Source organism: Aplysia californica, unplaced genomic scaffold (assembly GCF_000002075.1).
Source record: "Aplysia californica isolate F4 #8 unplaced genomic scaffold, AplCal3.0 scaffold00137, whole genome shotgun sequence".
NCBI lineage: Eukaryota > Metazoa > Mollusca > Gastropoda > Aplysiida > Aplysiidae > Aplysia > Aplysia californica.
In genome coordinates, this window is record NW_004797407.1 from 54575 (window position 1) to 68716 (window position 14142).

Sequence of the window (14142 nt, forward strand, 5' to 3'; positions counted from 1 at the left end):
GAAAGAGAAGGAACGTTTATTTGAGTCTGTCTGTCTCTCTCTCTCTCTCTCTCTCTCTCTCTCTCTCTCTCTCTCTCTCTCTCTCTCTCTCTCTCTTTCCCTCTCTCTCTTTTCATTCTCTCTCCCCCCTCTCTCTCTACTTCCCTAATTCTGTCTGTCTGTTTGTCTGTCTGTCTGTCTCTCTCCCTCTCTCTCTCTCTCTCTCTCTGTCTCTCTGGCCCCAATGGGACTTTGCTGTCGGATGACGTCATAGCAAGACTTTCGATATGGACGTGACAGCCTCTAACCATTATATTTATGTCAACGCCTTTGTATCTGAGCACGGCAAGGTGTCTGCTGCTACACACTACACATTACACACTAGGCCTAGCGTGACACAGCGTCTTGGTGGTATGCACTCAGCACCATCACTGTGTCCGCTGCTACACATTACACACCACACACTTTAAGCTCGCCCTAGCATCGCTGTGTACCAACCACCCACTTCTTGCTCTGCTACTCACGCCAACGCCCACCCAGCACAGGCCGGGGAGACTTGTTTCTGCGTCTTCTGGCTCTCCTGGCATAGGTAGATCGAACTCCCACTGGGTTTCGTCGGGGTTTTTTTTTTTAAGGGTTTAATTTTAGGTTTTGAAAAGTATTCTTGCACGCTTCTTGCTTACGTTACAGCTGACAGCGCGCGTGTATATAAATAGCACTTATCGCAACTTGGCTTATTACTCACCATAATATCACGGTTTGTTTATGTGTGTGTGTGTGTGTATGTGTGTGTGTAATATGTCCGACGCGACATAAGTACTTCCCCCCCCCACCCCCTCACCCACCTTCCACTTTTCACGTGGGTGGTTGGCGGGTGCTCTGGTGTGGTTTGCTTCTTCTTTCCTATCGAGCATCTATCGTCTTTATCTCTCCTCCTTCTTTTTTGTGTTTGTTACTCTCTTGTAACACCTCTAATCTCCGGCACGTATATGACCTTATTGTGTTGCAAGTGCCGTAAAACAATTACTAAAACTTTAAAAAACTAAACCACTTTCCACTTCTTTGATACTTTTTTTGCATGCCAGCTCTGAAGACCCTCCCCCCACCCCCGATTGAAATGATGGATGACTCCATTTGATATGGGCTATACCAGAGGCTATATCTGAAGCTTCATAATGCAAAGAGGCTTGTAGTCACAAACAGGGCTCATTCAGCTTTTTTCTGTTTTTCTCTACTCAAGGTGGACAATTTCTTTCTGAAAAAACAGTTGGTTAGGTGTATGTCTGTCTGTCTGTCTGTGTGTCTGTCTGCTGTCTCTGTCTGTATGTCTGTTTAATGTCTGTCTGTCTATTTGTCTGTCTATCTGTCTATCTCTGTCTGTCTATCTCTGTCTGTCTCTTTTAGTCTGTCTGCCTGCCAGCCTGCCAGCCTGCCTTCCTGCCAGTCTGTCTGTCTGTCTGTCTGTCTGTCTGTCTGTCTGTCTGTCTGTCTGTCTCTGTCTCTCTCTGTCTCTCTCTCTTTCTTTCTGTCTCTCTGTCTCTCTGTCTCTCTGTCTCTCTGTCTCTGTCTCTCTCTGTCTCTCTCTCTCTCTCTCTCTCTCTCTCTCTCTCTCTCTCTCTCTCTCTCTATCTATCTCTGAGCTCAAGGTTGCTCCTTTTATCACACTTTTGTGCTACTCCAACCCACTCACCAGATTTTCTTACAGTCATGTGTCTTTTTCTTTACATATATATATACGTCTATGGTGTGAATTACCGAATACTATCGCACTCGTTACAAATAAGTATAAAATATAATTTTCACATATAATTTAGTTAGATTCCACCCTTGACTACTTCAAGAGAAAAATGAAAGATAATTAATATAAGAGTATTCTTTCTGCATCAAATGTACAGTAGTTTTTAATAAAAATTAAAGATAAAATATTCTTATCTGAAAGCTTCACACAGAATGGATTAATATCAACCACGATATTTAAAATAATATGGAGTTGAAAATGTTAACAACAGAGTGTAATATTATTATTCATTTTATTGTTGGTATACTGCAGCGCTGATTGCAATTGCCAAACAGATATGGGGGAAAGTTTTCTAATACTTTAAGAAAGTATGTTGATTTGCAACTGTCAAACAAAAACAGGATAAGTACGTTCTTTTGGCGCATTCGTGCATATGAATGGGTAATTCTATTTGGACCATAACATTTTGGTAACAAATTTAAATGGTTAAATAAAGGAAGGGCCAAATCTATCGGTCTTGTGTTTGTCCATGTTTACCTTTCAGTTTCTTAATTTCACATACATTTTGCAGTTTCCATTCACGGTTTAAAAAAAAAGTTAAATTCAATCAGACAAATAATTTTCCTTTATCTTGGTTTCAAAGGATAGATTAAATGTTTTAGAGACTTCTAAGTCCTGTATTTTTAGTTACTTTCTATCATTGACATATTTCATCACTTTCCATCCAACCGCAAGAATAAGTTCATTTTGTCTTATTGTCATCCTAAAAAAATCTGGGACAAAGTCTTTCGACAACTTGTCAGCCAGCTTCAGCCTTCAGCTTGCAAATTGCAACAAAATGGCGGACCTTATTCGTAGGCAAGAGCCGATGCAGTCGTCTCCGCGGTCAAGCCCGCGCGATCGTGGATCGCGGTCCCCTGCATATCCAAGACAAGATTCGTCTGGAACTTTAAAAACGACGATAAGTTTGGTACCAGGGAAACAACCATCTGTCATTCATACTGGGTCTTTTTACCTCGTGAAAGACATTCCAGGTAGGCCGGTGGTTGTTTGTTTACATGTTGGCCACCTCTTATGCGCAGGCGAGTCTTTTGGCTATTCTCACCCGGTGGGCGTTCACCGTTATAGCTTAGATCTAGGCCAACCAATTTTGCGTTCACCTTGAACCACAGAATTCTACACTATGATAACAGAAAAATTGTAGAATTCTGTGCGGTGAGCTTGTAGCCAAAGTTGTACGTTCCATTACTACACTACTACACTGTTAGCCTAAACGTACAATTTTGTCTGAGGGCAGTTGAGTGGAGAGAGAGAGAGAGGAGTAGTGCGAGAACTTCCGGGCAAAACAAAATGGCAACCCACATAGTTCGGCTCGATTTTTGAAAAGCCGTGCCGTAGCATCTTTGTAGACGACCAAATTAATTTACTTTTTTGTGTTTTAACATCATTTTTAAACTTTATTTTGGTCAATTTGATCGTCCACACCGATAGACAGTAATCAGAAAGAGAGAGAGAGAAGAGGGGAGGAATAGATCTTGCGAGAACTTCCAGGCAAAACAAAATGGCGACCCACGAAGTTCGGCTCGATTCGAAAAGTGAAATAGCCATAGAGCATCTTTGTGGACGATCAAATTAGCTTACTTTTGTCTTTGTGCTATGTAATTTTTTCTTTGCTTTTATCCATTTGATCATCCACACCGATAGAAAGTATTTCAAAATTAGGAAAAACAGGTCTTGTTTCACACCGGGTGAGAATAGCCAACGGTGGCAAGTCTCACCCGGTGCGAGAGATCAATCGTATTTTTATTCTCACCCCGGGTGAGGATAGCCACTTCCTTACGTTTTACGCTGTATGATACAAAATACTGCTGATTTATTGAATTGAGTTTTATTATAATGACAATGTTTGATTGCTGCACTACTCTAGATCTAGATCTACAGGTAAACTTTTACTTTTTTACACACGGAGTGTCTACGTACACTCCACGGTTCTCAGAAGTCGGCTGTAGGCTATCGTGTTGTGTGTGCACTGTGCAAACTCCTATAATCAGACCTTGGTTATATGCTTGGAAAAGAGATTATTGCAAGCTGTAATACCATAAACTGCTCCTCCCTCCTCTCCAGGATCCTATTCAAGGTATCTAGCTCTGCATTTTATTCACCGATAGTAAGACAACTGAACAAGCCTGGCTTTAAAAGTGATACACCTATAATGTTCTAAGTGGGTCAATTTGTTCTCTACTAATTTCATTGGACGAACATCTAGAGCTACCAACTTGGCATGTTTTGAGTGAGACGTAAGCCTACGCTTCAGTGTTTAACCAACACAGGCGATTCTAGAAGTAGGCCACGAACGCACACACTCAAACGGAAATTAATATTCTGGGAACATAAATACGGGGGTTAGGGATAAGCATAGAGAGAGACCCACACACGCACACTCACACAGAGGGACAGAGAGGCGTGCATAAGCAGAAGTTCATGTCACCGTGTCACTCGGTGGCAATTGACACTTACATTTTATTTTTAAAAAACTAATAATAAATTTTCTGTATCACTCCCATCCACAGATGCACTGCTGTGAAGTTTTAGTTTAGGGGCTAAACCGCCATATTTTTGGCTGCAGAACGCTTGAACATGAATCTGCTTATAAGTTTTTATTATGTTTAGTTTCACTTTTGTAGAGTAGAATTATATATATTTTTAAATACAAACAATTTTTGTACTGTCCATGGGTGGTTGGCGGGTGCTGTGGTGTGGTTTGCTTTTCTTTCCTATCAAACATCTATCGTCCTTATCTCCCCTTCTTTTTTATGTTTGTTATTCTCTTGTTTAAACACCTCTAAACTTCTGTTGCTCATGACCTTATGCAGTTGCGAGCACCGTAAAACCTCTACTAACCCCCCCGGGGCAGTGCCACTGACTGTAGTATCTTAGGGCCATTCCCAAAGGGGGGACATTTCTCGTTCAAGCACAGTAGATTGTAAATGGGCTGATTCATGTCACGCTCATAACTGTGCCTGATCTACTACAGGGAACTGCTGCTTTTTCTTTCCTAATCCTTACTATTGTCGTTTTCCTCTACTTCTTTTATATGTTTGTCACACTCTTGTGACCTGCTATTTCCGGGTGCCTTGATAGTTGATGCAGACCTTGTGCTGTTGAAGCCAGAGAGGTGAGCAGAGTAAGTCTGATTCCCTGTAAAGACTTCTCTGTTGACACCCACCCCTTGGCGCTCATATAACCTTATGCAGTTGCGAGCGCCGTAAAACACTCTACTATAATAAAATTAAAATAAAATAAACCTCTACTAAAACATTTGTACTATTCTTTGCCTTCGTTCAATTATAATTATGTGGACTCATTTTGTTGTGTCTTTATTCCACAATGCTATTTACTTCAACTTCTATTCTTTTCGATCAAAGTGTTACATGCAAGAAGTGTTTCTTTTGACTCTTGGTTCTGATTATTGGGTTCTTTTGTTGTTTTTCTTTCCTGTATCAAGATGAAGCCGACATCACCGGCAGTACAAATCTGCTCAACTACTACAATCTAGAACATTCCTACAACAGATTCATCAACAAGAAGGTGAAGGAGGAGCTGAGTGCGTTCTTGCCGCACCTGCCAGGAAACATCGACTCGCCTGGAATCCAGGACAACAGGTTGGTGAATAAATGCCAGCTCAGTTCTTTTGTCCAAATCTGTGGCAGGAACACATGGTGTCTTTGGTAGGCAAAAGCTGGTGGAGATGAGTATGATACTTGGATGTAGAACTGGGGTCTGAGGAAGACGGGGTGCTCCATGCTTCCTCACCCGTCTTCATGAGGATCCATTTCAGAGTGGGCAGGCTGATTGTCTCCATCATCAGCTGGGAGTATGATACTATCTCTGGTGAATGTGTTTGTTATTATGATTAAAGAATGTGTTGCAAGCAATAAGTATAATTATAATGCACTTTTGATATTGTTTGAATAGGGATTTTGGGAGAGAAAGAAAGAGTTGGAATATTACATAATCCAGGCATCACTGAGTTATTTTAGTGTGTGTCACCAGTAGCCTATTCAATTACCTTCTATTTTTTTCATGAATATTTAATCCCCTTAGATTGGCAAAGAGGCCCAATTTTTAAAAAAAATCTACAAATGATATTGATGCCTACAAAATGAAAATTAGAGTTCGTGGCACCAGAATGCCAGTTTGTAAGTTTGTTTCTAAAGGTGATGCCAGGTTGACTGTTCTCTCTGTCAATTGTCTTGTGAAGCAGTTCTTTCCCACGTGTCTTCCCACAGTTCCCTGAGGTCGCTCATTGAGAAAGTCCCCAGCACAGGGAAAGAGTTGACGCAACTTTCTGGCTCGGCGTTGTCAGGATTTCGGCTGCACCCTGGACCTGTGAGTTTTTGCTTGTGTTTGTTTCATGATGGTGGGGTTAGTGGGCTGATAGATGAGGTGTTGGGATGTCGATAGTATTACAGGTTAGACACACGCGTACACATGTCATGGGTGGTTGGTGGGTGCTCTGGTGTGGTTTGCTCCTTCTTTCCTGTCAAACGACTCAGTCATCCTAATCTCTCTACCATTTTTTGTGTTTGTAACACCTCTAATCCTCGGCACTAGCATATAACCTTATTGTCCTGGAAGTGCAATAAAACTCTTATTAAAAATTAAAAGCACACAAGCCTTATGGGACAGTGGTTTTAGTTTTGTTTTTAGTAAGGTTTTACGGCGCTCGCAACTGCATAAGGTCGTATGAGCGCCAAGGGGTGGATGTTAACAGAGAAGTCCAAACGGGGAATCAGGCTAACTCTGCTCACCTCGCTAGCCTCAACAGGACAGAGCCTGCTTTGACTATCAAGGCACCCCGGAAATAGCAGTTCACAAGAGAATGACAAACATACAAAAGAAGTAGAGGAAAATGAGGAAAGTAAGGATGAGGAAAGAAAAGGCCAAAAGCAGCAGCTCCCCCTATTGGTTCTGGCACAGTATGAGCAAGACATTGATAAATCAGCCTATTTACAATTCTACTGTGCATAAGAACATGTTAATATCCCACTTTTGGGATTGGCCTAAGGACAACTTCCGTCAGTAGCACTGCCCTGGTGGGGGGGGGGGGGGGGGGGGGTGAACAGTGGTTTGTGTCCTATACGCATAACAAGTCGAGGCGGTTTATTTGATTCTTATATTGACATGCTGACAACATTGACCATGAGCTTGTGATGTGGATTAAAAATTGTTCTTGCTCAAGAACCCATAGCAATTTACATTGTGGTCCTTTCCCTGGTCTCGGGATCATCCGTCTGCTTTCTTCGTGATGTTGTTAGTCATTGATTACCTGAAAAGACGATGCTTGGGTCGCAGAAAAACTAGAACACAAAAAGATGGTTGAAGGTAGCTTCATTGAATGTTTAATAGTAATAATAATAAATGACATTTATATAGCGCTCAACCCTAATTAAAATACACAGGCTGTGGGCGCTTTACAATACAAGTTTTATTTTTAAAATTTTCATACGGGACGGTGTCATGCTCGACAGTGCTTTCATTTTTACTGTAATTGATGTATTAAACTGTCAGATGTCTGCAGTGGAGAACCACAGTTCTGTGCATTTATATGTGATGTTCCCTTCCCACACACCCCTCTCCCCTTACACACGCGCACACACACACACACACACACACATATTTACACACGTCCTCAACTTCTCTCTCTCTCTCTCTCTCTCTCTCTCTCTCTCTCTCTCTCTCTCTCTCTCTCCCTCTCCCTCTCCCTCTCTCCCTCTTTGCCTACCCTCCCTCCTCTGTGTGGTCTGCTCCTTGTTCCTTTCAGCACTGCACTCCTGGTATAATTATATAATATAATACTTTCTGGTGTAATGTGGCTGCTGTTTCTCAGAGTCTCCCTTTAAATTCTCACCACTTTGGCTCTAACCAACTCCCACTTTTATCTTCCTTATCTATCTTATCTCTCCGTGCCTGGACAACCTGTAGCTCCCAGAGCAGTACCAGATCATGAACCAGATGACGCAGAAGAAAAAGAAGCACAAGAAGAAGGTCAAGGACGCTGAGAAAGGAAGTGCCCTGCAGCTTGCGCAAAGTGAGTGAAGTTTGATCTTTTCTCAGGCCTCTTGTAGGTGTCTGGGGCAGAGTCATTACAGTGGAACTCGGATTTAACAAGCTCGGATTCAACGAGAACTCGGGGAGATGAGATAGATTCTCCGGGTTTTTTTTCTTCTTTAAAATCAATAAAAGTAACCCGGATTCAACGAGCACTTAAATCAGCGAGTTCGAATTCAACGAGGTCGCTTCCAGGGTGAACAGCCCCCGCAGACGTGGCTTTGCTAATTTTTCTCTCAGAATGAACTTTATCTATTCCTGGAAACTATCTATTGCACCTGCATCGTGAACCGTTATTCACTTACCCGATTGCTTGCGACCAGTCAGCGGCCTTTTAAAGTACCAACACTTGTGTTGTTGGCACGCGCACGTGTCTACTCTGGCGTGTGTTGTGGTCGGATGGGCGGCCTGCACACATGTGGCTGTGTGTTCATGTCGGGGAGGGGAGAGGTAGCACTGGCGGTCCGGGCGTTGAATGTCGCATACAAACGCGTCATAGTCTCCCCCCCCCCGGCAACTGATCATTAGTACAAAAATAAGCTAGTCTTGACGTAGATCTACGTACTGAATTGTGCGCAGGTCTATGGAATCAAAATTTGCTAGGCTCTACACAGCAACACAACTTTTTGGTAAACAATCGAGATGACACAGGCATGTGTATTTGAACGAATCTGTCTTTTTTTATATATTTTTTTTTTTACACAGCTCATAATATGTAGGCATTTCAGGCACTACTTATGACTTCTCTTATACATGACTATTACTTGCTCAGTGCCTGTAATTTGTCAGAGAGACACCACTAGCTACACTCCCGTTTTGTACTGTCCCTCTGTTGTTTCAGTCTCCAGTTTCTTGATTCATTTCATGTGTTGTTTTTTTTTCTGTAGCACAAAATGACTCATTATGATTTTTTTCCAAACTTTTTATCTCCTGCAAGATATGATGTGTGTGTGACTGGAGATTTTGACTCTATTTTCCTCTGGAGTTTTTCTCCAAGATTGGGTTTAGGCAGCCTTAGGGGCGTGGGGGAAGTGGGTGGTTGGCGGGTGCTCTGGTGTGGTTTGCTCCTTCTTTCCTATCAAACATCTATCGTCCTTATCTCCCCCTCCTTCTTTTTTTATGTTTGTTACTCTCTTGTAACACCTATAATCTTCTGGCGCTCATATGACCATATGCTGTTGCGAGCGCCGTAAAATCTTTACTAGAAAAAAAAAAGCCTTAGGGGCAAAGCGTTAATGCATATTATATCGATCCCTCGAGTCAAAGATAGATACCTGTTCCAGCTTTTCAGTCTTTATTTTTGGAGGGGAAAGCAAGAGACTCCCATTAGAATACAAGTAGTAAAGTGAATGGGTAAATTTATTGTTATGGCTGATAACTCTCTTCCCAGCTGACAACGCTACAGGTGAAACCGAACCTAAAAAGGCCAAGAGACCGAAGAAGGAGGATGAACAGAAGGATCCGAAGAAAAAGAAAAAGAAGGACAAGAAAAAGAAGAAGGTAACTCTTTCTCTGATCCAAAGTCAGTAGAAAAAGTTGATTGCAACCAAGTTTCTAAGGTGGGTGATTGGCGGGTGCTCTGGTACGCTTTGCTTTTTACATATTTTTTTCCCTTATCAAACATATTGTCCTTATCAGGCTTATTTTTCCTTCTTTTTCGTGTTTGGTACACCCAAGCAACACCTAAAATCTTTTGTGAGCTATTTGCAGGTGGGCGCCTTGTACAATGGTACAATGTCAGTATGATAGTTTTAAAATAGAGGGGGGGGGGGATGTTCGTTTGTACACCTGATGATGATCTTGGACAAGTGGCTATTGGAGCAGGTACAAGTGTACTATTGTGTTTGTGTTCAGATAATTTATGTTGTCTTTTATTTTCTGAAAATGCATGTCAAAAAAAAAAAAGCGCATGGGTGTTGTTTATTGAGTTTCTCTGTCTTCCTGCTGGGATACTGTATCCCATGCAGCCAAGGTTGGCCTTGACAAGCGTTATTTGAGCAGCCTGTTTCTTATATGTGACCTCACTTGTATTGATCTGAGTGTAAAATACATGCCATCATCGGAATTTGTCACAGAAAAGGGTTGAAGAGCGCCACTGGTAGGTCCTACTTCTTTACTTTCCCTCTGTTGTGTCTGTCTGCGTGCCTTACTTACTTTCTCCCAGCACTAAATGACCGTTGTTGTGTCAATGTGCTTCTCTTTGCTCAAACGAACAAACGGAAAAGGTCTCTGCTCTTTTCTTGACCTTTGAACTGTCTTGGTGAGTGGTTGGCGGGTACTCTGGTGGGGTTTGCTCCTTCTTTTCTATCAAACATCTGCCGTCCTTATCTCTCCTCCTTCTTTTTTATGTCTGTTACTCTCTTGTAACACCTCTAATCTTCAGCACTTATATGTCCTTATTGTGTTGCAATTGCAGTAAAACTCTTACCTAAAAAAAAAAAGGAAAAGAAAAAAAAAAGAACTGTCTAGTTTGCTCAAGACTCACTCTGTCTTTACATTTGCCTCTTCCCTCTAGCAGAAACACAGCCCCGACATAGCCACAGCGAGCGGAGGAGAAAACGCTTCTTAGGTGGAGGACAAGGGACGGATACGATACAAGACGAGCAAAGGGCTCGGCGCATCAAAAGACTTGTGTGGTCGATGATGGAGGGAGGCCTCACTCTGAAGAGCTGATCGTGTGGTTTTTTGGGGGGAGTACTGGCGGAAGACGCTCCAGTGCTGCGTAATGCTTCGGATCGGAGGAGCAGGAGGTACACCTTAGGCCTGGTGTTATCTGTCGTCGCGCAGAGTTGTTCCGTCATGAGCTCGGCGGACAGCCGATCCCATCAGCTGTTGTAGGAACCCCCATTGGGTGCTCGGGTGGCGGGCGATATTCGTTCAGATTGACTGCTGATTTTTGCTGGTATTTAGCAAGCTTGTTTAAACTTGCTTAACCCTATCCGTACGTCGTGTTTTACTATCATATCCATTCGACGTGGGGAACTCTGCCACCACTTTCTAAAGAGGAAATTTACTCGTTAATCCCATCAGTAGCCTACGCTTTGCATAGCAGTCTGTCAAAATGATTTTTTGAGAAATACTGAAAGTTTCAAAGAGATCTTGGCACTAGCACTAGAAGTATTCTAAAATGTGAAGAATACAACCCCGGGGGGTACAAAATGACCCCAGGGCGTACGAATAGAGTTAAGATAAGTGCTTTGCCACAATGGTTGTGTCACTCTTTCTGGTTTTATTGAAATTGGATCTTTGGGAATTGTCATGACTTTAGTAGGATATTCTCACCCTTTTCTCATGTAAAAACGTATGTTGTTAACGTGTAGGAAAAATCTTTTGATGTGTTGAATTTTCCTGTGTGTAGTGTATTGGTGTATTGCCTGTAGAATGATTTCAGTGATACATGGTGTGTGTTTGGGTGTGCAGAAGAGCATGTGTGTGAGTGTTACGGGATATTGTGTGCGAATGTGCGTAAGTGGATATACAGTGGAACTCGGATTCAACAAGATGAGATAGATTCCCCTTTTTTTTTTTTTTTCTTTAAAATCAATAAAAATAGTGGTTCTGGCGTTGAACGTCGAAGATGCAAATGCGCCACAGTCTTTTTTTTCCCCTCGGCAACTGATCGTTATTACAATGATTCGCTAGTCTTGACGTAGATTTACATAATGAATTGTGCGCTGGTCTATGGAATCAAAAGTTGCCGTATGCTAGTCTTGGCTCTACACAGCAACACAACTTTTTGGGAAACAATCAAGATGACACAGGCGTGTATTTGAAAGAATCAGTCTTTTTTTTTTACGCAACTCATAATATGCAGGCATTTTAGGCACCACTTCTGACTTCTCTTTACACATTACTTGCTCAGAGCCTTTAATTATCTACACAAAACCTCGTGTTTGCTATAACGAACACTTGGATTCAACGTGATTTTAAGTCAGGCCCGGCCACCTCGTTGAATCCGAGTTCCACTGTATATTGTGTGTGAGTGGACGGTTAGAGCTTCCATGTTTCCTCTAGAGCAGCCAGTCACAGATCGTTTTTTTGCCAGGACGCGTCCTGCTTATCATCAGACAACACATTCTAAAAGTTGCCATGGCTGCTTTGTGTGTGTGTTTGTGTGTGGGGGGGTAGGGGGTAGTATAGATGAGTACACCAGCATCGATGCCATAATTTCATCAATGTCGACCAACTCAGTTGTGTTCATGTATTGTTATATCATTTATTCTCTCTGGTTGTATGTTGAATTTAAAAAGAAGATAATTCTTTTTAAAGGAATAAATGGACATTTTCTTTCTAAAGGAAATATCTGTGGTTGTTGATTTTGTTGCTTCTGCTGTAGTGTTAGTTAGCTATGTTCATTGGCATGAGGAGAATGTGTTTGTAAATGGACATAAAAGGTGTTGAGCCAAAAAACAAAAATTTGATAAAAATTGCTAAGCAGGGAGAAAACTGTGTTTTCTTCAATTTCATTATTTTGACGAGAGCCTGATTCCTCCACGCTGCCTCACATTATATATTGTTTGTGAGTGGACAGTTACAGCTTCCTTGTCCCTCTAGAGCAGCCAGTCACAGTTCCTTTTTTTGCCAGGACACGTCCTGCTTATCATCAGACTTCAGACAACACATTCTAAAAGTTGCCATGGCTGCTTTGTGTGCGTGTGTGTGTGTGTGTGTATAGATGAGTACACAAGCACCAATGCCATAATTTCATCACTGTCAGCCAACTCAGTTGTGTTCATGTATTGTTATATAATTTATTCTCTCTTGTATGTTGTAATTTTTTTTAAAGGAATAAATGGACATTTTCTTTCTAAAGGAAATATCTCTGTGGTTGTTGATTTTGTTGCTTTTGCTGTAAGTGTTAGTGTTGGTTAGCTATGTTCATTGGCATTAGGAGAATATTGTTTTCTTTTGATACTTCTCTGACTGTAAGACAGGTAGTGGAGTGTGCTTAGTGGTTGGTTGGCGGGTGCTCTGGTGTGGTTTGCTCCTTCTTTCCTGTCAAACATCTATCGTCTTTATCTCCCCTCCTTCTATTTTGTGTTTGTAACTCACTTGTAACACTTCTAATCTGTGGCACTTATATGACCTTAGGCAGTTGCGAGCGCCGTAAAACCTCTACTAAAACTAAAACTCCCTTGTAACACCTCTAATCTTCGGCACTTATATTACCTTATTGTGTTGCAAGTGCCATAAAACTCTTACTAAAACTAAAAACACATGAGCACATGGCGACGGCGTATTGTGTGTTTCGTTACATGACTGGCACTGGGCTTTCTTACTTCTTTATGTCTTTACTCTTTTGGTGTTCTGTGTGAATGTTCGGCAAATTAAGCAAGTGGGTAATTGGCGGGTGCTCTGGTGTGGTTTGCTCCTTCTTTCTTATCGAACATCTATCATCCTTATCTCCCCTTCTTCTTTTTTATGTTTGTTACTCTCTTGTAACACATCTAATCTTCTGGCGCTCATATGACATTATGCAGTTGCCAGCGCCGTAAAACCTCTACTAAAACTAAACTAAAAACTAAACTCTAACTAAAACTAACTTTAAAAAATTAAGCAAGCTGAAAATACCGATATAATAATTATGTCAAAGAGAAAGAACAAAGCCCTGGTACATGTACATCATACAGCCTGCATCTCAAATTGCAGCTAGCTACTGAAATACATGTTGGTAGGAGGTGAGATTTGTCGCTGGCCTGACATTCCCGACTGGGCAATCATCATTGCAATTTTAGAAACCATAGAATTTAGTCGAAACAGAAAATCCAACTAAACGGTCTAAACCGAAAGAAAATCCAAACCAGGCTGAATGTGTTTCAGTACCCCAGCAGACAGACAGAGATCTGAATATATATATTTATTATTTATTGCACGAGATATTAATACAACAATACTTTCTCGTATAGGATTTGAACTCATGTTTTCTGTGCTCAACAGCAAAGAGCCTAACCATTACACTATCAATATCATGTACGCTGGTAATTACAGTAACATAGGTTTGACCTCTTACCGTCAAAAGTTACAAAACTTGTAAGACACCCCCCCCCCCTGGGGCGGTGCTACTGACTGAAGTATCTTAAGGCTACAATGTATTCTCAAAGGGGGGACATTTTTCGTTCTAATGCCAATGCACAGTAGAATTGTAAATGGGCTGATCCTACAATGTCATGCTCATGACTGTGCCTGAACTACAACAGGGAACTGCTGCTTTTTCTTTCCTAATCATTACTATTGTGGCGTCGGTGGCCTAGTGGTTAGGCTCTCGGCCTCGCAACCGTAAGATCGTGGGTTCGAATCCCGTCAGGGGCCCGACG

General features: G+C 41.8%; 1 protein-coding gene across 2 annotated transcripts; it reads left to right on the plus strand.

Annotated features, from left to right (window-relative positions):
• The first annotated feature begins 2517 nt into the window (after positions 1 to 2517).
• On the plus strand, positions 2518 to 10829 carry LOC101845619 (mediator of RNA polymerase II transcription subunit 19). Of its 2 annotated transcripts, none has more exons than XM_005096758.3 (6): positions 2518 to 2751; positions 5223 to 5379; positions 6007 to 6106; positions 7703 to 7808; positions 9219 to 9328; positions 10344 to 10829. In XM_005096758.3, exons 1-6 carry the CDS (start codon positions 2556 to 2558, stop codon positions 10395 to 10397), a joined length of 723 nt encoding a protein of 240 aa, XP_005096815.1. In that variant the 5' UTR covers positions 2518 to 2555; the 3' UTR covers positions 10398 to 10829. The 2 variants fall into 2 exon arrangements, with proteins under 2 accessions (XP_005096815.1, XP_005096816.1); XM_005096759.3 differs by having other exon boundaries at positions 10347 to 10829.
• Positions 10830 to 14142: the final 3313 nt, after the last annotated feature.